Here is a 22,872-nt window from a genome sequence, read left to right on the forward strand (position 1 = left end):
AGAAATTTATCCCATCTCTAAAAACCATGCTGAAAGCTTTGCCTCTTTGGAAGACTTTGTTTAGAATGCTAAAACTTTGGAGGGGAGGGGAGGTAAACTAACATTTATCAAACATCCATTATGTGGATACATCCTCACCCACCCGCTTTAAAACTTACTTCTCTCTTTTACTCTCCGTCCTGTTAATTGCATCTGTCTTGGTCTCCCCAGACTCTGAGCTCGTCCTCAACTCAGGGAATCTATTAATCCCTGTGTCACTTCTGGCAACTGTCTGAAGGCACCAAGCTGGGGCAACCCTAGGGTTTCCCCTCTCTCAGGGATCCCTGTGCTTTGTTGCTTGAATGGTTTTTTAAAAAACATTGCTTTATATGTTCCCCCCACCCCCCCGCCGGCAGGAGGGTAAATCTGATCCCTGTTACTCCATCTTGATTTTATTTTTTCTTGTATTTGTGGTGGCTGGCCTGTATGGGGCTCCAAATCCATGACCTTGGTGTTATAACGCTGCACTCTAACCAACTGAGCTAAACAGCCAACTTCCTGTTACTCCGTCTTGATTGGACTTATTAACTTTGATTTTGAGTTTATTAATTCTATCTTCTGTTGTGTTCAATCTTCAGTCAAATCTATCCAGTATTTATTTTTTTAAATACTTTATTTTTTGAGAGTAGTTTTAGGTTGATAGGAAAGTTGAGCAGAAAGTACAGGGAGTTCACATATATACTCGCGACTCTAACACATGCACGACCTCCCCCACTTGCAACAGCCTCACCAGAGGGGGACATTTGCTACAATCGATGAACCCACGTTAACACATCATCATCACCCAAAGTCTGTAGTTTACATTGGGGTTTACTCCTGGTGTTGTAGATTCTATGAGTTTGGACAAATGTCTAACAACACGTATCCACTGTTGCAGTATCATACAAAATAGTTTCACTGCCCTAAAAATCCTCTGTGGTCTGCCTATTTATCCTCCCTCCCCTCAATCCCTGGCAACCACCAGTCTTTTTACTATATCCATTGTTTTTCCTTTTTCAGAATGTCATATATTTGATATCATACGGTATGTAGCTTTTCAGATTGGCTTCTTTCACTTAGAAATATGCACTTAAGGTCCTTCCATGTCTTTTCATGGCTCGATAGGTCATTTCTTTTTAGTGTTGAATAATATTCCGTTGTCTAGATGTACCACAGTTTATCTACCCGTTCACCTACTTAAGGACATCTTGGTTGCTTCCAAGTTTTGGCAATGATGAATAAAGTTCCTATAAACATCTGTGTGCAGGTTTTTGTGTGGACGTAAGTTTTCAGCTCATTTGAGCAAATACCGAGGAGCATGATTGCTGGATTGTATGGTAAGAGCATGTTTAGGTTGGAAAGAAACTGCCAAACTGTCTTCCAAAGTGGCTGTACCATTTTGTTTTCCCACCAGCAATGAATGAGAGTTCCTGTTGCTCCACATCCTCAGCAGCATTTGGTGTTGTCAGTTTCGCATTTTGGCCATTCTGATGGTACGTAATGGTAACTCATTGTTGTTTAAATTTGCAATTCCTAATGACGTAAGATGTTGAGCATCTTTTCATATGCCTATTTGCAACCTGTATATCTTCTTTGGTGAGGTCTTTTGCCATTTTAAACTGGGTTGTTATTTTTCTTATTGTTGAGTTTTAAGCATTCTTTGTATATTTTGGATAAGAGTTGCTTATCAGATGTCTTTTGAACATATTTTCTCCCAGTCTGTGGCCTGTCTTCTCATTCTCTTGACCATCCAGTAATTTATTTTTATTTATTTTTTATTTACTTTAATTTTTTTAATTTTAACTTCTCAATATACACTGTAGTCAATTTTCACGACCCTTTACCCATTCCTCTTCCCCCGTCCTTCTCTCCCTTCCCCCTCACATCACATCTGTTCACTTGTCTTAAAAAGTTCAAGGAGTTGTTGTGATTGTTGTGTTTTCTTCCCCGCCCCTTTGTTTGTTTGTGTGTCAACCAGTAAATTTTTAATTTGATGTCATGTATTTTCATTTTGATATCTGAAATATCCTTTTGATTCTCTTTTATAGGCTATTTATAGATTCTCTTTAAAACTTGTTTATTCATCCATTTGTCAATCTTTTTCTCTATTTTCTTTTACATATCACTGTAGTTATTTTAAAGTACATACCAGCTAACTCTAAAATCTGGCTCATCTGTGGGTCTACCTTTTGTCCCTGCCCTTACTTCATTATGGTCATATTTTTCTTAACATGTCTATTAGTTTTTTACTGTATGCTGGACATTAAGTATAAAAGAACTGTAGTGGCTTCAGATGACATCTTCCACCAGTTAAGGTCTGTCATTCCTTTTGTTGCTGGCACAGATTATGGTCATATTTTTCTTAACATGTCTATTAGTTTTTTACTGTATGCTGGACATTAAGTATAAAAGAACTATAGTGGCTTCAGATGACATCTTCCACCAGTTAAGGTCTGTCATTCCTTTTGTTGCTGGCACATAAGGTGAAGGGCTGACAACCTTGATTCAATCATAGAGTTCAGAGGGGGTTGCAATTTTATTAAGAGTCATGGTCATCTTTGCAATTTTTCCAGTCCCAAAAGTGATATCCTCCTGGGCTACTGGGTGAGAGACATGCAGTTCTGTCTCTTCTCGGCCATGAAAGATTTTCACTTTAGAGGTTTTGAACTTAGCCCCTAGTTTCTTGCCACACGCACACACTCAAACTACTGCAAATATCTTCAGGGGGAGACAATACATATATTTCAGACAGAACTCTTTTCTCTAGCAAGACTTTGTCTCCTAAGCACTGTGAGATTTTTTTTTTTTTCCTATTTTGTCTTTTTTACTGACCGGCAACAGGATCGCAACCCTCGGTGTTGCGCCCGCACCGCGCTCAGCCAGTGAGCAGGAACCGGTCTCCACATGGGATCCGAACCCTCGGCGGGAGCGCCGCCACACTCCCAAGCAGCTCACTCTCCAGTGCGCCACCGGGCCGGCCCAGCACTGTGAGATTTTATTTTGCCTTTCTGTCTATCCCAGCCTCCCTGCCTATCATATCACCCTAAAAGATATGAAATATCCCACGGGGGGAAATCAGCCTTATGTTTGGTGTCTTTGAGTTTCTAATTCATTGTGCCAGCCCCAAAACAACAGCTGAAAGCTCTCTTGGTCTTTCTTTCCCCAAGCAGAGTCTTTGCCTAGGCCAAGTCCCAACCCTCGGGCAATTCCCAGATCACCAAATACCCAAAGGGAAGAAGATGCCTGGTGCACATCAACTCACCTAGGAGGGCTCTTTCCACTCTGGAAATTTAGTTTCATCTTCTCCTTCTTGTTTCCACAGCTCTCTTATGTTTTTAAAAATATTATTTTTGCTACTTGTCTTTTTTTTAGTTGCTGCAGCAGGAGTGTTGGCTTCCTGCAACTTTCTCCTAGCTACCCAGAAGCAGAAGTCTCTGGATCACCTTGTGCGTCGGTCACAGATGCCCATGTTTTCCCACACAATCCCATTTTCTGGAACATGAAGGGCATTTGTGCTGCAGAATGTCTTAAAGAGTGCTCCACCGTGGGCTCTAGGTTTTCTGCCATGCTGCGGACACATTCTGTGAGTTTTAATAAAGGACTTTCATTTGACTAAGGTAATCATTTCAATTTTTTCATCAATTGAGAATGTCTTAAAGAGTGCTCCACCGTGGGCTCTAGGTTTTCTGCCATGCTGCGGACACATTCTGCGAGTTTTAATAAAGGACTTTCATTTGACTAAGGTAATCATTTCAATTTTTTCATCAATTGAGTTATAATTACATGTTACTGGAAGTTAATCAGCTTCTGTTTCAAGTCAGCAAGAAATTTCTCACAAATTGAAGTTTAACATCCTAACTGCAATCTTACACAACACATAAATCATTCACACCAGACTCTTTTAGGTTGAAATTTCTTTTCTTTATTTCTAGGGTGTTAGCAACTTCTCACTTCTTTTATACTGTCTGGCCTGTAGTATCAATACGTGTAGAAGCAACAGTGCACCTAGGGTTAGCTTAGTGCCCTAACACCAATTTAATAATTTAGGTCATAACTGAAGTGGCACCATGTGAACACCTGTGACCCAGTGTATACACATGGGTAGTGACAACTAAGTCCTTACTGCTGCTGGGCTGGTGGAGTTTGTGAGATGCATCCCAGTTTCAGAAACGTAGTAAGTGCTAAAGCTAGAAAGGTGAATAAAACAGACACAGTCCCCACCCACAAGGCGTTTACAGCTTAATGGGGAAGACAAATATTAATTAAATATGTGTAAAGTATCCTGACACATGGAGTTAATAAATTTTTGTTGAACGGATTATGAAGAAGTATAGTATGCTATTATAGCACAAAATAAGCTGTATATTACTCAGGATATCTTTTTTTGCTGCCATAACATTGATTGAAATAAGAGAGAATGCTGTTCTCTCCTTGTAAGACAGTCTGGCAAGTGGTCCAGGACTGGCAGAGTGGTTCTGCTCCACACAAGCCAGGTTCGTTTTGTTGCTTTGCTTTGCCACCCTCAATAAGCCAACTACCACCATCATGTCTGGGTCCAGGCAGTGGGAAAGGGGAAGGAGGAAGAGAAGGGCATGTGCCTTTTCCTCTAAGGGCAGGACCCAGAAATTGCACATGTTACCTCTTCTCATGCCCCATTTGCCAGAATCTGGTCACATGGATGTCTCCTGCTGCAAGGGAGGCTGGGAAATGTAGTTTTTAACTACACTGAACCTTATGCCTAGCTAAAACTTGTATTACTAGCGAAGAACTAATGCCGGAGGGGAAACTAGCAGTCTCTGCACAAGAGGATTCGATGTAATTTTTAGGAGGGGGTTAAGGGAAGGCTCCTCTGAGGAAGGCAATTCCAGCTGGGATCTGGAAGATCAGGGGGAGTTCCCTGATACAGGGGATGAAGGGCAAGTGGAAAGAGCATGCTCTGAGGCAAGAAGGCCAGGGATGATGATGCTTTGGGGGAATGAAAAGAGAGCTCTGGAGCACAGAGACTGAGAAGAGACAGCGTGAGTTAAGGCTGGAGAGGCAGATGAGGCCAGACCACGTGGGACCCTGCCCAAACTCACTGTGTTAGTGAGCAGCAGAGCTACGCCATCAACTGAGGTCCAGCTGACTCCAAAGTCACTCTTTATCATTCCACCTTCATGGATTGGCTCGTTAAGTCATTAGCAATGAATAACATCACGGTGGCTGATTTAATTTGGTTCCTGTGGGGACCTGGCTCTGGTAGTCTTTGTTTTTGTTTTTTAAATTTTTTAAATTTATTTTATTTATTGAATCAAAATCGATTATACATATTTTTTGGGTTGAACATTGAGATATGTTGGTCAAATCAATATTACTAGCATATATATTGTTACAAATCATAATTATTCTTTATGGTCCTTGTCCAACCTCTCCCCATCCCCCACTCCCTCCCCCCCTCCAATTACCCTAGATTTCTTCTCTTCTTCTGAAAGAATAATGGTTGCTCTGTTGATTTGCTGCCCAAATGATCTGTCCAGTGCTGAGAGGCATGATCAGGTCCCCCAGTACAATCACAGAGCAGATGCCTCTTCTGTCACTCTGAAATGGGCTCTGTGGGGAGAGACATCCTCTTCTTTTCTTTGTCTCTGCTGGTGACTCTTGTGTGAATGCACTCCAGTGGCTGGCAGACCATCTGCATGGTGTCTAGCCACTTTCACAGCAGCCATGGTTATTGTGGTGGTTGTGGTGGGCCACCCACATGGAGGTGTTATTTTTGTTATGCTCCTTGGCACTGGCAGTGTGCCTGGTTGTGGGGTGTGTCTGGTCCCCTTCTCCACACCTCTGGTCCCTGGGCAGGCCCCAAGGTGCTGGCGCCATGTGCCTGGTTGTGGGAGGGGTGCCCGGTCCCCTTCTCCATGCCTCGGATCACCAGGCAGGACCCAAGGAGCTGGCATGGTGTGCCTGGTTGTGGGAGGGGGGTCCGGTCCCCTTCTCCTTGCCTCAGGTCCCTGGGCGGGTCCTGAGGTGCTGGCATGGTGTGCCTGGTTGTGTGAGAGAGGTCCAGTCCCCTACTCCATGCCCTGGGTCCCCGGGCAGCCCCAAGGCACTGGTGCAGTGTGCCTGGTTGTGGGAGAGAGGTCCGTCCCCAGATCCAAGTGTCCGGTTCCCAGGCAGGCCCCAAGGTGCTGGTGGTGTGCCTGGGCCAGAACTAATTTTTTGTCCTTTGCTTCTAAAACAGGGGAACTTCCTATGGGAACCAATACTTGAGCTGTGTGGTTTTTTAAATTGCTGCTTTGCTTCTGTTTCCCTAGGGAAGGCTTTTTGTGCAGCTCAGGGTTTAATGGTTGACCTTATAGGTACTTCCAGATCCCTAGAGACCCAGTGCATCTGTGATCTGAGCCTGAGTTTTTTCTTCAAATTGCACCCCATGCAATTCTGCATTCCTGACCAGTCTCCTCTGAATGGTCCTGTGCTGATTGGGGGGCAGGTCGGCTATCCTTGCTGTGTCCCAGTGTTCTCCCAGTGTTCCCATCTTGCCCACCACCCATGCTCCAAACACTTCCCATGGGATGGGCCCTGCGCTGGTCCCTTGTGATGACTCACCGGCCTCTGAATGGCTCCCTTTTTTTCAGCTGTTCTGGCTCCTCGCTCCTGCGTGGGTCCATGGGAACCCTGTTAGTGGTCTTGCTGTCCTGGGGGCCACCAATGCCCTCTTTTCCCCTGTTCCCTCCAAGTAACTCCATCTGAAGGGCACAGCTGTGGCTTCTGCCAGCTCCTGCCTCTGGTAGTCTTTGAAGCTTCTTCAAGTGACACGATGACAACCACTCTTCTAGTGGGATCCTTGGCTGAGACCACACCCACCAATATAATTGCTAGCATGTTTGTGTGCACTAGGCACTTTACATGTGTGATCTAATTTTCCACACTATTAAGAAGATAATTGTCATTTCCATTTTCCAGATGAAGAGACTGAGGCTCAGAGAGGTTAAGTACCTTGCCCAAGGTCACATGGCTAGTAAGCAACAGAGCCACATACCAGGGATGTTACCCAGGAAACCTATTCCTTTCTGTCCCCCCCACATCCTAATTATTCAGGGCTGTACAGTCCCTCCCTTGGTCTGACTCAGCTGAGAGATCGTTTTGTATGAAGAAGTTGGTTGGTTCTAAACCAAGCTTTCCAGGAGATTCCTGGTCACCCAGCCTGTGCCTTATTATCCAACTGTGGCATTTTAATACCCCTTAGTGAAAGCAGCACAGAGGCCTAGAATCAAATCAGTTGATGAATTCTTTCCTCTCCTAGGACTGGGCTCTGACTTATCCTCCAGAACCCTGCTTGTGTTTATTTGGGAGAAGTTAAAAAGCTCTTTGGTCCCAGTTAAGCCTTGGGACTGTGCTTCCTCTGCAGTGGTGGTCCCCGTGAGGCCTGGCCCAGGGTCACCACTAGACCTGCTTAAAGGCTCACTGCTCCTTCAGGCTCCCCAGGAGCCTGTCTGTCAGCAGGCTCCCACAGTCTGTCAGCAGGTGCATGGTGCTGCTAGCTTCCTCTCGACCAGTTGTAGCATGGAAACCTGAATAGTCCCTGCCACTTTGGCTGTGAAAAATGATACTTGATTATCATTCAGAAACCAAACCAAACCAGAAGCCAAAACAAACAACCCAAAAGGCTGTTGTGGTATAATGAGAAAAAATAAGAGTTGGGGTCCACGGCTAGGCTCTGCCACTTCCTTGCTGTGCAACCTTGGGTAAATTTCTCAGCCTCTCTGAGCCTGTTTCTTCCCTGTAAATTGGCTGTGATGACACCCATCTCATAAGCTTGTCTTGACTTGCCTTTCATGGGGTCTAGCACATTTAATGTTCAAATACATTATCACTCATTCATTAGTTTGCCAGCACAGTGGCCAGCACTCATTATGTGTGTGTTGATTGAGTTGTGTTTCAAGGTTGTCCTAAGAAAAAACTGAGGAGGTATGGTTTCTGTCACAAAATGGTTAAAAGAGACTTTGTGGGTAGTCTGAGAACCCTAACACCATTTTAATGATTTAGATCACAGGGCCAACCCCGTGGCTCAGTTGGGAGAGAGCGGCGCTGGGAGCACTGAGGCCACAGGTTCGGATCCTATATAGGGATGGCTGGTGCGCTCACGGACTGAGCGTGGTGCGGGCGACACCAAGCCAAGGGTTCCGATCCCCTTACTGGTCACAAAAAAAAAAAATAATAATAATAATAATTTAGATCACAAACCATGTATTACTATTATAAGTACTAGCCATAGCTACCATTTATTGAGCACATATGGGGTGTTAGGGTTAGGGTTAGGGTTAGATATGCTAACGGTCCACATGCATTATCTCATTTAATCCTCACAATAAGTGGAGAGTTCAGTAGAGGAACTAGTCTACTCTGCGTATTTCAGCAGGAAGCAATTTAATGTAGGGTTTTAGGTGCTTTCAAACATTTGAAAATCCAAAGGAGCAGGAAGGTTCTTGGCTGGTCCTCCAGTGATAACACCCAGAATACTGCAGAATTGATTGCCCAGAGGAGCTACTACCTCAGAGGTGCCACTGGAAACCAAGTTCGAGATGACACACAGCGGCTGAGATCCAGAGATCAGAAAGCTGGAGTCAGGATGCCACCCAGCCTGCAATTTCATCTCGATACTTAGGAGAACATGCCCTGGAACACAGCCCTGCAGAAACTTTGTCTCTGTGACCCTGCTTGCTATCAGAGAAACATCCCAAAGGGACAGGGAGGAAAGTCCTTACCACACTTCTGCTTTCTAAATCTTGCTGGAGTACATCTGCTTTGAATCCAAAATCCGAATGCACTTGTATCTAGAATTGGGTCTAATTTGCATCGAGAACCCTAACAGCAAAGGTGGCTGAGAAAGGAGCCTGGAAAAAGAGTGGTACATGTGTTGAACGGGTGAGTGGTGCCTTAGGTGCCGCAATAATTCCCACTTTAGAGAAGAGGAAATGAACTTGGAGTCTAGGACAGGTTATCTTTGCCCCGAGTCTGGATGAATAAATTCACCCAATGACTGTGGGTGAGCATCATCAAATTTATTGAGGGTCTGAACAGCATGAAAAGGTAGAGGAAGGACATATTCACTTTCTCTTCTTGAGCTGGGCCACATCTTCTGCATCAGAACTCTGGGACGACAGGACTGCAGGTTCTTGGGCCTGCAGACGCTGGGACTTACATCAGTGGCTTCTTAGGTTCTCAGGCCTTTGGACTCAGACTGAATTACATAACCAGCTTTTCTGGGTCTCCAGCTTGCAGACAGCATATTGTGTGATTTCTCACCTCCATAATTGAGTGGGCCAACTCCCATAATAAATCACCTCTTACATATCTATATATATGTCCTGGAGAACCCAATTGCATGTATTTTTTGGTTCTTTTTGTTATAGCAACTTCTCTTTGACCCATCCAATCCACCAGGTGATTGTCTAGGCAGGGAATGGGGAATCACAGGCAGTTTTTTTGGTCAGTGACTGCCTTAAGGTCTAATCTTCCTCTACGGTTTGCTCCTATATGTCTATTTTTTCTGAGAGAACTGTCCTTTGCCCATAGCTCCTACACAGTAGGCCACATGACTCTATCTTCAGGGCAAAGTCTGTAGGGTCAGTGGTGGAGACCTAACCCAAGAGGTGCCCATCTGGAGGCTGCATGTGCAGACGGGGCCAAACAAACTGGCTTTGGAAGCCTGGTTTTCACCCCTTCTCTCTTTCTACCAACCTTTCTCTACCAAGACTTTCTTCAATTCCTACACTCTGCCCACAAGTGATTAAGCATGTAGGCCATAAACACAAAGTTGGCTATGCAACTTGAGTGCCACACAGCAATTTGATTTCAGGCACCAATGACATGTTTAATGTAGGAGCATAATTGGCTTCTCTTATTTTTAGAAGAATTGGTGGGTTCTTTGTGACTGATCAGCCCATGCCTTGAATACCTATCCTCTTTTAGAGGAGAGAGAGAGAGAGAGAGAGAGAACGAGAGAACATGGCAGCCGCGTCTCTCTGGGGCAGGCTGTGGTGGGAGAACTCGCAGCGGTGGGTACCGCCACTGCTGCACCTGGGAGGCCTGCCGAGGCCGTGCTCTTCCTGCCTGTCTTAGTCCATTTGCATGGCTATAACAAAATACCACAGACTGGTCATTTCTACAGATGGAAACTTATTTCTCATGGTTCTGGAGGCTGGAAGTCCAAGGTCAAGGTGTCGGCGGGTTTGGCATCTGGTGAGGCTCTGCTCCATTGATGGTGTCCTCTCGTGGCAGCATCTTCACATGACGGAAGGTGGAAGGGCAAAAGGGCCCAGCTAGTTCCCTCCAGCCCTTTTCTAAGGTTGCTAATCCCATTCATGAGGGCCCCACCTCATGACTGAATCCCTTCCTAAAGACCCCACCTCTGAATACTATCACTTTGTGTCTTAGGTTTCAGCATATGAATTTGGGGGGACACATACATTCAAGCCATTTACACTCCCCTAATCCTGGATTAGAAAGATTTATCTTTGGCTGCCAGAATAACATTACCCCCTTTCTCCACTGTCTGCATACCCCATACCTGTCTGGACTGAGGTACCCTGTTGGGTCTCAGGAGACCAGGATGTGGCTTTAAAGCTTGATTTTGTTTCACCTGCACTTTGTACTGTGTACTTTGCAAAAAGGCCACTCATTTGGGGGTGGGGGGAGTCCTTTTCTTATTTCCACCCTCAAGAACTAGAAAGTTGGCCTCAGTGAGACCTCACAGCCCTGCGCTTCTCACAGCTGGTCATACTTTTGCTTTTCTTTGCTGTCCCAGGGGCTCTTTCCCCATGAGGCCTGCCCAGGCTGCTCTGGCTCATGGCATCTCGCTTTCTTCTGACTCTATAAGGCACAGAGTGCTTGCATCTCACTTTGTAATTCATCCCCCATTATATTTAAGTGTATGAACCCCCCCCATTATATTTAAGTGTAATTCATCCCCTCTTTCCAGGGGACGGTGGAGGACCTTCATCGCCCTCACTTCATCTGGCCCCTACAGTATCTGCATCCCCTCTTTCCAGGGGACGGTGGAGGACCTTCATCGCCCTCACTTCATCTGGCCCCTACCAGGCCCTGGAAGTGTTTGTTGGCTGGTTGGCTGATGTCCATCTGCTGCCTCAGGCCTTTACCTAACCCATCTTCCTTCCTCCCCAGGGAAAGGGGCTGGCTAACCCATGGAACTGTTAGGAAATCCCTCCCTCCTAAGAACAAAAGAAACACAGGTCACCTCAGAGAAGGACCAAGTAGTGGGGAGGGGTGGCTGGACCTCATGGTCCTGACTTTATCCCAATACTCTCCTCCTCCTCTGGGTTCTCAGCCACTGGCCCTATCTGCTATCACACTGGCCCAAATGTGGCCAAATAACTCTTATACACTTGAGACCAGACTGGAATGTTTCAATAAAAACTGAAACTGGAGAACAGCCACACTGGGGTACGTACAACTAGACCATTTGGCTGATGAGCAGCAGCTCACTTGTCTTCAATCTGTGGATGATGAATGGGTACACAGGTGTTTGTTAGGTTATTCTGTACACTCTTCTAGATACTTGATATATATCTTTTAAAAAGACTTAAAATGGGGAGTACAGATATACTTTCAGACCTCCACCATCTAACACTTTATCCACTAACACTGCCAAAAAGCACATTAAATAGTATTTAGAATGCACTACATAAAAAATAACAAGTGTCTTGATTTATGCATTTTTATCTTAAAATGTTGATTCTTGGCTTGAATAAAGAATCATGGGAGCACATCAAACTGCTGTTCAAAAGTAATGACCAGGAAATACATACCATGTCCATGGATAGGAAGACTCAATATAGTAAAGATGTTGAGTCTCTCCACATTGATCCATAGTCTTAATGTGATCCCTGTCAAAATCTCAGCAAAGCCTTATGCAGTCATTGACATTATTTTAAAATTTATATGAAAAGTCCTGAATATAATTAAAACAATTTTGATAAGAGAATAAGGTGGGAGGAATCACTTTACCTGATATTAAGGCCTACTACACACTTACAGTAATGAGACAGTGTGGTGCTGGTGGAAGGATAGACACATAGATCAATGCAGCAGAATAGGGAACCCAGAAATAGACCTACAAAAATATGCTCAACAGACTTTTCACAAAGGTGAGAAAGTCAATCCAATGGACTGAAGATAGCCTTCTCAACAAATGGTACTGGTGCAACTGATCGGAGGAAGCAGATGAGACGGGATAGCCTTTGGACTGCAAAGCGGACCTGACAGTCTCTGCAGACCAACAGGGAGCCCTGGACAAAGACGGCAGGTACAAGGAGTACTGCACTGGGCAGAAAGGGGTGGGCTCTTGTGCCCCTGTGTTGCTCAGTCACTGGACAGGGGCTTCCCTGAGAAGAGGGCTCGGAAGCAGAGGCAAACCCCGAAGCAACAGACTGGAGGCTGTGGCGAAGCTGCACGTGAATCGTTTCTTGAAGGGCGATCTGAACGTGCGTGCCTCTCCACGTGTGCCATCGGGCATGTTTTAGCAAACCCCGAAGCAACAGACTGGAGGCTGTGGCGAAGCTGCACGTGAGTCGTTTCTTGAAGGGCGATCTGAACGTGCGTGCCTCTCCACGTGTGCCATCGGGCATGTTTTTCTCAGGGCAGAGACAAGGCACAGCTGAGCAAGTCCAAGTGCACAAGCATTTTCAAGACCCTGCTTGCATCACGTCTGCTGACACCTGATTGCCTGGTGCGAGTCAGGTGCCCTCGCCCAAAGCTAAGGGGCAAGGGAGCAGACTTCGCCCGCCTGGAGGCCACGGCAAGGGCAGGGATGCTACCTGGGGGCAAGAGCTGGGGCCAAACATTAGATGCAGTAGGAAAAAGGCCCTTTGGAAACATGGACTCTGGCCTCATCAGTTACTATTATTACTACCTGTCCAGGAGACCCAATATGCTAGGCCAAGGGACAATCCTCGGGGAGGACAATCGCTTGACTAACAACCAAAAATCTGGAAATCAGAACTGGAGTTTTGGGATGGGAAAGGCCAAAGACAGCCCAAAACAACAGCACTCCATCCTCCCAAAGCCCCTGCCAGGCGGTTCTGCGGTGGCCCAGTGGATCGATAGCAACGTGGGCGCCACCGGTGGTGCCATCTGAGTAATTCCCATGAACTGAACGTGCTGAGTTGCTGGCTGATTCCCAATTCCTTGGGGAAGGGCGGGCACCACCCACTTAGCCCTGGGGTGGGCCGTTCTCCGGACACTCCCACCCCACTCTCCCTGGCCGTGCCTGGATGCTCCTGCCTCTTCCACCGCCTCCTCCAGTCCGTCGGCTCCAGGGAGGATGGAGGCTTCAGGGCCACCCCAGGCCAGGAGGTGCTGCCCTGAGGCCCTGGGGAAGCTCTTCCCTGGCCTCTGCTTCCTCTGCTCCCTAGTGATCTATGCGCTCGTGGGTGCTGCACTCTTCTCTGCCATTGAGGGCGGCCAGGTCCTGGGGATGGCAGATAACCAGGAGTTTGAGGAGTTCTTGGAGGGGCTCTGCAGGATCTTGACCTGCAACAGAACAGGTAGGTGCCTCACCTGGGCAGGGCGAGCCTTTCCTCCGTGGGTAGAGGCAGCCCCCAGAGAGCAGGAGGTGGGGTCTGGGAGCTGCCTGCCTGTGTCCTCCCCATTCCTAGGTGCCCTTAGGCAAGTGACTTCTCTGTGAACCTCAGTTTTCTCATCTGAAAAATTCAGAGACTATGGGCTTCTGAGCATTGCTGTGAAGAATGTAGGAAAAGGGCTGAGCACCCAGTAGGTGCTCTGGAAAGACCAGCTCTCAGCCCCACCCAGACTAGCAGGTCCCTGGGGAGGATAGGTTCCTGGAGTGGTGGGGTGGGGTGGGGAGGGTGGGTGAACAGATCTGAGGCTGGGGGCTCCTGAGCTGGTCCTCAGACCTATGCCTGCTGACCCATGATTCAATTTGTAGGGTCTAGTATCCAAGAAACAATCTGAATTGGGGTTGGATCCTTAGGTGGGCAGCCTGCCCCCCATCCTCCCACTTCCTGCTCCAAATGCCTTTTCTGTTGCAGGGCTCAGGGGAGAAGGAGGGGCTGTGAGAAGAACCTGGGGGCCTGGTTCTGGTCCTGGCTGCTCTCCCAGCTCACTGTGTGGTCAGTGCCAGCTGAGCCCTTGCCCTCTCTGAGCCTCAGTCTGCTGCAGAGAAGGGGACCCACAATCTCAGGCCTGCCAATCACAGGGACCCTCTGGGAAGCAGAGGAGATAAAGGGACATGAAGGCTCTTGGAAGACAGAAGGCACTTTTCATGTCTTTACTGCATTTCATTTGTATTTAGTCACTTGCTTCTACTCTGTTTTGTTTCCCAGAGGAAACTTGCAAAGATGTATTCAACAGAGCAAGATAAAACAAGAGAGTAGGGCTGGCCAGTTAGCTCAGTCGGTTAGAGTGCAGCCTTATAACCCCAAGGTCACGGTTTTGGATCCCACTACCTATCAGCCATTCCCCTCCCCCAAAAAAGAAAAACGAGAGAGTAAATAAATCAAAGACAAAGGAAAAATGGACTCTAAAAGTCAGGGAAACAGCAGGGTGCAAGGAGTTCCTCCGCTCCTCCCCTGGGTATGGTGGGTCCTCGGCTGGCCAGCTCTCGGCTCCTCACACATGCCAGACCCTGCCTTGGGAGCAGGTCCAGCCTCAAAGACTAGAGGCTGGTTTAGGGAGGCAGTCTTCCCTCCATGGAGTATCCTCCTCCTGTGCCCTTGCCAGACAGACACAGGCCTACTCAGTGCACCTGGGAGAGGCATCGCTGCTGCTCGGATACTCTGAGCCACAGGGTCTAGACTGCCAGTAAGTTCAAGGCTCTCCAAACCAGCCCATGCATCAGAATCATCCAGGGAGCTTGTCAAGATACACATCCCCAGACTGTTCCTCAAACCCACTTAGTCAGGATCTCCAGGGCTGGGCTGGGAGTCTTATTTTTAAAAAGTTTCCCAGGTGATTTTGAGACACAGCAGAGTATGGGAACACAGAGCTGGTCCAACTCCATTTTGTATTTTCATTTGAGGTTAAAATGCTCAATAAGTGCTACTTAAGTGTAGACCCTGTGCCAAACCTTATCACATTATCTCACTTAATGCTCACAAGAACCCAATGAATTGGGTATGAATTTTCCCCTTTTACAGATTAGGAAACTGAGGCACTGGGAGGTTAAGCAACTTACTCAAATTTACAAACTAGAAAAATGGAGCCAGGGATTCAACCCCAGGCATTTGGACTCCAGAGTCTGACCCTGTCACCACCGTATCATGCTGCTTCCTGGTGGGCAAACTGAGGCTCAGAAAGAAGCCTCTTGTTCATGGCTATAGGAACTAGTCAGGGTCAGAGCTGGGACTAGAATGCAGGTGTCTGGATTCCCAGGCTAGTGCCCATTCAAATGAGTAGTGACCTCCTGCTATATGCCAGGCTGGGTGCCATCCTCTCCCGACCATTCCAGTCTGACAGGTGGCTGCTGGGATCCCAAAGCCCACTGGCTGCCCAGGCCAACAGAATCATTTGGGAGCCTCTCTCAGGAAACAGGGTTCCCAACCCTGCGTGATGATCCTGGGACTGAAGTTTTGGAAGTCAAGCCTTCCCAGCCCTGGAAGAGACATTCTCAGGCAGCTGGTGCCCAGAGATCCCAGTATGATTACCAAACCTCATCAGGCTTGACGGCCTCCAGGAGGAGGTATGGTTTGCATCCGTATATCAATTTGCATTTCCTGAAAGCCTTTTTGCTTTCAGTTCTCAGGAACCCTGTAAGAGAGATGGGACAGAAGTTATTATCCCTCTTTGAAAAGTGAAAGAAACAGAGGTTCAGAATGTTAAGAAAACCCCCTAAGGCTGTACAGCAGGGCTTGACGGCCTCCAGGAGGAGGTATGGTTTGCATCCGTATATCAGTTTGCATTTCCTGAAAGCCTTTTTGCTTTCAGTTCTCAGGAACCCTGTAAGAGAGATGGGACAGAAGTTATTATCCCCGTTTGAAAAGTGAAAGAAACAGAGGTTCAGAATGTTAAGAAAACCCCCTAAGGCTGTACAGCAATTTCAGGGCTGAGCTCAGGCTGGACCCCCATGGGCCTCTGTCAGATGCTCTTCTCATGGGACTATGTGGCCTCCTAGCCTCCACAGGGACCAGAGGTGGGATCTAAGCTACAGAAACATTTTAAAGGAGGGCTCCGAGGGCCAAACTTTGGTGCTGATAGGACTGCAGTGTCGGGGTGGGGGCTGCTCGTCCTTGGGGAAGACCTGTCTTGAAGATCACCCTCACTGTGCTTGTCTCTTTCCCGAGTTGTGGAAAGCAGGAAACAGGACCTCCGGGAGCAGCTGCGGAAGGTGAAGCCCCAGTGGTTTAGCAGGTCCTCAGACTGGTCCTTCCTGGGCTCGCTCTTTTTCTGCTGCACTGTATTCAGCACCGTGGGTAAGTGCAAGGGTGGGCCTGCCAGTGGCCTTCTCTGGTCACCAACCACAACCTGCCAGGGAGAGAGACCAGGGGGAGAGGGTGGGGAGAGAGGAAGGCTGGGAGGCCTCTTGGTGGGGATGCTGGAACATTCAAGTCATGCAATTCAAAAAACCACGACTGCAAGCCTTGTTGTTCACGGGCGGGCACTGCTCCTAAGGCAGGGGTGCAGTGTGAGCAGGGCTGCCATTGGTCCTTAAGGTACCTTTGTGCAAGTGAGAACAGAGTGTCCTTCCTTCAGGTGGTACAGCCCCACGCCCAGACATGGGCCCACGTGAGCGAGGTGTGGGCTGGATTTGGTCTCTTCTTGCCACCTTGACTGAGTGCTCTCGTTCTAAGCACAGTAACCTCTATTGGTATGTGCTGACCCAGCTGGGAACAGGGCAGATGTGGCCCAAGGCTGGGAGGCCTCTTGGTGGGGATGCTGGAACATTCAAGCCATGCAATTCAAAAAACCACGACTGCAAGCCTTGCTGTTCACGGGTGGGCACTGCTCCTAAGGCAGGGGTGCAGTGTGAGCAGGGCTGCCATTGGTCCTTAAGGTACCTTTGTGCAAGTGAGAACAGAGTGTCCTTCCTTCAGGTGGTGCAGCCCCACGCCCAGACATGGGCCCACGTGAGCGAGGTGTGGGCTGGATTTGGTCTCTTCTTGCCACCTTGACTGAGTGCTCTCGTACTAAGCACAGTAACCTCTATTGGTATGTGCTGACCCAGCTGGGAACAGGGCAGATGTGGCCCTGGCCCTCACAGAGCCCACAGGCTTCTGGGCAAGACAGAAGTTTTGTGGGGCAACCAGATGTGGTCAGTGCATGGCAGTGACGTGCTCAGGGTATTCTGAGAGAAGAGTTGGGGCAGCTGCACCAGCTTTGAGGGTGATCCCAGTGGAGAGAACATTTTAAAGGCCCCCTGGGGGGCCGAGAGCCACGCTGAGTCTGGTGGGGTGAGCAGGAGTTAGCGGGTGGGGGAAGGTGGGGGATGAGGAAGGTACCACAGGCCGAGGACAGCACAAGCAAAGAGGGTCATGAGCAAAACAGATGCCAGGCATCAGAAGAAGGTGAAGTGAGGGGCACGGGGAGGTGAGGGGCAGAGGCAGGGGCCAGACCATGGGGGCTGAGGAGGTTGATTTTATCCTGAGGGCTGTGGGAGTGTCCAAAGGGTTTTAAGTAAGGGAAGAACACGGCTGCTCAGCATCCCAGAGAGATGACTCGGCTGCAGTGTGGCCATGCACCCGAGAGGGTGAGGCTGGCAGCGGGAGATTGGTAGGGAGTTTCTGCAACAGGCTGGGTGAGAGGTGATGATGGCCTCCACTAGGACGATGGCAATGAGGATGGAGAAGAGTGGATTGAAGGAAGACTGCGGAGGAATATCTGCAGCCACTGTGCGTGAGGGTGTGAGGACTCTGGGCAGACACCAGGGCTTCTGGCAGGTGGTGAGGATGGAGTTGGGGAAGGAAGTGAGGGATTCGAGGCCAGTCCAGGTTGAGACTCCAGATGTGCCTTGCAGTGGAGACACCCAGTGCTACTGGAAATATGGTTCTGGGACTCTGGGGGAGTGGCAGGGCTGGAGACATGGGCTTTAGAGTCACCAGCATCTAGATGGTGCCTGGCTGGGCACTAGCGACAGGCGTGGCATGGAGATGGAGGACTGGTGCGGGCGTGTCAGCATGGAGGCGAGAGGTGGCAGGGGAGCTAAGGCTGGGCTCGGCTACCTCTTTTGAAGCTCACAGAGGCCCTGCAAATCAGGAGCTGGGAGCCCCATGTTATGGTGGGGAGCCTGAGTCCAGAGAAGTGGAGTCAGGGGCTGAGGTCGCACAGAGTGGAGCTGGTGCCCATGAACAGAGTTTGAGATTCCAAGTCCAGCGCTCTTTCCCCAGAGGTAGGCTGTCAACCTTGTAGGCCCATGGGGTGCTTCGGGGACCCTGCCCACCCTGCTCAGGGAAGCCTGGGAGAACCGGCTGTGCCTGGGAGGCAGAGGCAGCTCGGATTCCTGGAGACTCCTTGTGTAGGGGCTGGAGCAGATGTCAACCTTGTAGGCCCATGGGGTGCTTCGGGGACCCTGCCCACCCTGCTCAGGGAAGCCTGGGAGGCAGAGGCAGCTCGGATTCCTGGAGACTCCTTGTGTAGGGGCTGGAGCAGATGGTCTTAGAAGGGCAGGCACTTGGAAAGAGGAAGGAGCTGGCCATGCCCTGTCCCTGCACTTGCTTCATGTGGTTCCAGTCCCCAAGCAAGAGAAAGATTCCTTATGGGCAAGTCAACCGAGGGAAGTCCCTTCCAGAGCCCGGGGTGGTGGGAAGGGTGCAGGGGAACAGCTGCCCCTCCACAGTGACCACTCGCTCACTTAAAGACAGGCTCTGTGGACCCTCTAAGCCACAGACCCACCACTCAGTGGCCACACAAAGAGCAGGCTCCTGTGTGACAGAGGACACTAGAACCGAGGTGTAGAAATGGCCAGTTGGTCCTTCATTCCTTCCTTCCCTCCCTCCTCCCACAGGTATACATTGAACACCTACAAAGAGCAGCAGCTGCACTGGCCAGCGCTCTTGTACTTAAGAGGTACCGGGTTCTCTTTCAAGTTCTTTATGATAAGCCCATCTAGTCCTCACGACAAGGTCGGTTCTGTTGTTATTCCCACACTCTAGATGGGAAAACTGAGGCACCTGCAGGTCCACCAGTTTTGAAAGGTCACACAGCTGATGTGCATTTGAGCCCAGGACACCTGGGTCTTAACCCAAGACTCCGCTGCTTCTCTCTATACACGACTTTCTGTGCAACTGGCACATAGAAACTAGCTAGGAGCCTCCCCAGGGGTGGGGAGGGGAGAGTCGCAGAAGGTGGAGGTGGTGGAGCTGCCCTCAGGCCCTGCCACTCTGGCCAGCAAAAGGTACTGGGGCCCCTCTCTTCACTCAAGAGAGCAGGTACTGATCACTAGGAGGGCTGGGCCCAGGGGGGTCACAGAGCTGCGCTGGGATCTCTCCCTGCAGTCCCCTCACCCTCAGGGTGTGGTGGAGCACAGGGACCAGTGTGGGTCTGGGGCTGGCCATCCTGGGTCAGAGCTGTAATCTCCAGCAAGCATGTTGCCCCTCTGAGCCTGGTACCCAGGTTCATAACCGTCTTAGACATGCCTCTCGGGTTAACATGAGGATCAGCTGATGACCATGTGTATAAGTGACAGCCGGGATGCCTTCAGCTGTGGCTACCAAAACACCCAACCCAACAGGCTTAAATTATGGTAATTGAAATATGGGGCCTTAAAGAAATGATTACGTTGTGAGAACTGTGCTCTAGTCAATGGATTAACCCATCGATGGGGGTCATGGGCGTGGTTCTGATGGCTTCATAAGGAGAGCGAGTGAGCAGGTTAATGCGCTCTTCCTCAAGCCTTTCACCATGTGACGCTCTGCGTTGCAGTGACGAGCCCCTGCCCACCAACAAGGCTCTCACCAGATTTGTTCCATTAACTTTGGACTTCCCAGCCTCCGAAACTGCCCCAAATAAATTCTGTCTCTTTATACATTGCCCAGTTTCAGGTATTCTAAGCAACAGAAAACAAACTAATAAATGGGGTATCGAGGTCTCTCCATCCTTCTGCTCACAAGAGGCCAAAGTCCACAACCCCTTTGAACTTAACCACATCTAGTAGAGAAAAGGCTGGCCAGCCCTCTCCATGGTGTCATAGCCAGCAAGGGTCTCTTCCCAGAGGGCTCCCAGGGGCCTCCTGCCCACCTGCAAGCCAGTCCCTGGCAAGGGGATTGCATCACCAGGATGACTACGACCAGTCAGATCTACTCCTAAAGCAGGTGGGGAGCCGTGGTGTTCCAGGGAAGTCACAACATTCCAGGGAAAGAAGGGGGCATGGCTGCTGGGTGGGCACCCAGTGTCCGCTGCAATGTGCTTCATAAATGGACACATGAACTCCAAGAGGGCTCTTATGCCCCCCACCCCCCACCGGGTCTCTCCCATTCACCTGAATGCGGATCCAGGCAGGGGCAGGTAACGGGCAGAAAGTATGAGTAAGGACTGCGTTACTGAGCTGGGCATGGGGTCTGCGCGCTTTACATGCCTCATCTTACTGAATTTGCACCGCAGCTTATGCGGTGCTGTGAGTGTCCCATTCCACAGGTGGGGGAGCTCAGGCTCTGAGAGGGAATCAGAGGCAGGGCTGAGCTCAAGCCTCCAAGCTGGCCTTTCCAGGGGAGTCCACAGCTCAGGGAACACTTAGAGGAAGCACCAGCAAGTGCAAGAAAGACACTGGAGATAAGCGGAGGGAATGGAGGACCGGGTTTGGTGTGTCTTTTTTTACTCACGAGCTTAGATTGATCTAAGGGTGGGTTTCTCAACCTCGCACCACTGGCATCTTGGACTGGATAATTCTCTCTTCTGGGGGCTGTCCTGTGCACTGCACGATGCTGACCAGCATCTCTGGTCTCTACCATCTAGATGCAGTAGCACCCCCACTTCTCTTGCTGCCTCCTCCCATTGTGGCAGCCAAAAATGTTACCAGCCATTGCCACCTGTCCCTTGGAGAGCAAAATTGCCCTGTTGAGAACCACTGATCCATTGCAATGGTTGTCAAAGTGTGATCCTGCACCAGTAGCATCAACATCACTGGGGAACTGCAAATGAATTCTCAGGCCCCTGCAAATGAATTCACTGTCAGAAATGCAAATGAATTCTCAGGCCCCACCTTAGGTCTGAGCCAGAAAGACTATGGGTGTGGGACCCAGCAGTCTGTGTTTGAACGAGTTCTCCATGAGATTCTGATGCCTGCTGACGTTTGAGAAGCACTAGGCTACTGCTCAGGTGCTCAGCCCTGGGTGCCCATTAGAATCACCTGGATATTTTTACAAGCCCCCAGGCCTGGACCCTGCCCCAGACCACCCAAGTCAGAATCTCTAGGGACTGGGCCCAGGCAACAGCATTTTCCAGAGCCCTCCAGGTAGCTCTAATGGTAGTCCAGGCTATGAATCACTGACCTAATGGAAACACATTAGCTTGGTTTAAATCCCATCAAAGCAATGTTACTACCCAATTGTACGAGTCAATTAGAACATCAAGCTGCCCAGTAATTACAACTGGAAGTGGATGTTGGGGAACGCTCTGCACTTACCGTAATCAATAACGGTGTTTGAAGGTCCCTCTGGTAATACTGTTCCCTGCCCTGCATCTCTGGTCACCTGACAGGTCTGAGGCCAGCCAATCCCCAGTCATTCCCAGTGGGTCAGCCTCCTTGGATTAGAAAGGAAAGAACATGGGCTATTAAATACACACAGGTTAAGTGCCGTGGACTGATTATATCAGAGTATATGAATACATTATAGAAAATGATATGATTTTCCATTATTCATTTTAGCATTCAGTAATTGGGCTAGTTACTACACTCCCTTTGTAGGGTCTATGTGCTCTCTGAGATGTGCTTCCTTGGTACATTTTCTGGAATTTGCCTTATCTTCTGGACTGTGAACATATCTCATTCAGAGGCAGCCACAAAGGCTCTATGTTTCTAGCCCACTAAACCCACCTTTGCCAATGAGGGCAGGGGGTCGGGCACGTGCATAGGGGAAGGTCTTTAGGTGAGGGGTACAGGTCCTTGTTGGCTGTGGGCTGTGTGACCTGGACAGGTCCACTGTCTTCTCTGTTCCTGTCCATTAAATGTGGATAATGACTGAGGCTGCCACCATTAGGAGCTTTTCTGTGCAGGGGAGGCAGTTTATTCTACAAATCCTGCAAGAAATGTTACGTTCTTTCCTTTAAATCAAAATAAATCTGACTCTGGGGCCCTTGTCCTGGAGGCTGGGGGGTTACTAGTTACTACTAGAGAGCCTCTTCTGACTTCCATAGGGGTACAGGAGAACTGGGAGGCTGATGCACTGTCTGGAAAATGGGGTGGCCCCCTGGCTGTGGGCCCTCTTGGCTGCTGCTGACACCTCTAAGGGCTGCTGGCTCTGTGGGCCCCATGCCAAGCTTAGGCACAGGAACTTTTGCTGATGTCTGGGGCCTGGACTCCTGTGAGACTCTATGCCCCACCTCTCTGAGCTCCTGTCCCTTCAGGAGAGGCTCCAGGCATCCTCTAGAGAGCCTGATCTCTGCCTGTTCCTCCTAGTACCTGCCATCCCCACCCACAAGTACCTGGCATTAAGTAGGTGCTCAGTAAATGTGCTCATTCATTCAACAAACCTTTACTGATGTGTCAGGCACTGTTCCAGGCCCTGGGCTGGGGGCTGGGGGTGGGGAAGGGTACAGGAACAAAATAGACAAAAATCTCCATCCAGATGGTGAAAGTGACAATAAACAGGTAAAAAGGGTCTTCAAAAAGTTCATGGAATTCATGTTATCTTTTAATTTCATTTTTCCATGAACTTTTTTTTTTTTTTTTTTTTTTTTTTTTTTTTTTTT

General features: G+C 49.0%; 1 protein-coding gene across 1 annotated transcript in view; it reads left to right on the top strand.

The window, feature by feature from the left end:
* The first annotated feature begins 13,336 nt into the window (after positions 1-13,336).
* Positions 13,337-22,872, top strand: part of KCNK18 (potassium channel, subfamily K, member 18) — a 16,200-nt gene continuing 6,664 nt past the window's right edge. The window contains exons 1-2 of the mRNA XM_008590341.1: positions 13,337-13,559; positions 16,314-16,442. Coding sequence (XP_008588563.1) covers positions 13,337-13,559; positions 16,314-16,442 — 352 coding nt within the window. The remainder of the gene's footprint in view (positions 13,560-16,313; positions 16,443-22,872) is intronic.

Source organism: Galeopterus variegatus, unplaced genomic scaffold, assembly GCF_000696425.1.
Source record: "Galeopterus variegatus unplaced genomic scaffold, G_variegatus-3.0.2 Scaffold6010, whole genome shotgun sequence".
Taxonomy (NCBI): domain Eukaryota; kingdom Metazoa; phylum Chordata; class Mammalia; order Dermoptera; family Cynocephalidae; genus Galeopterus; species Galeopterus variegatus.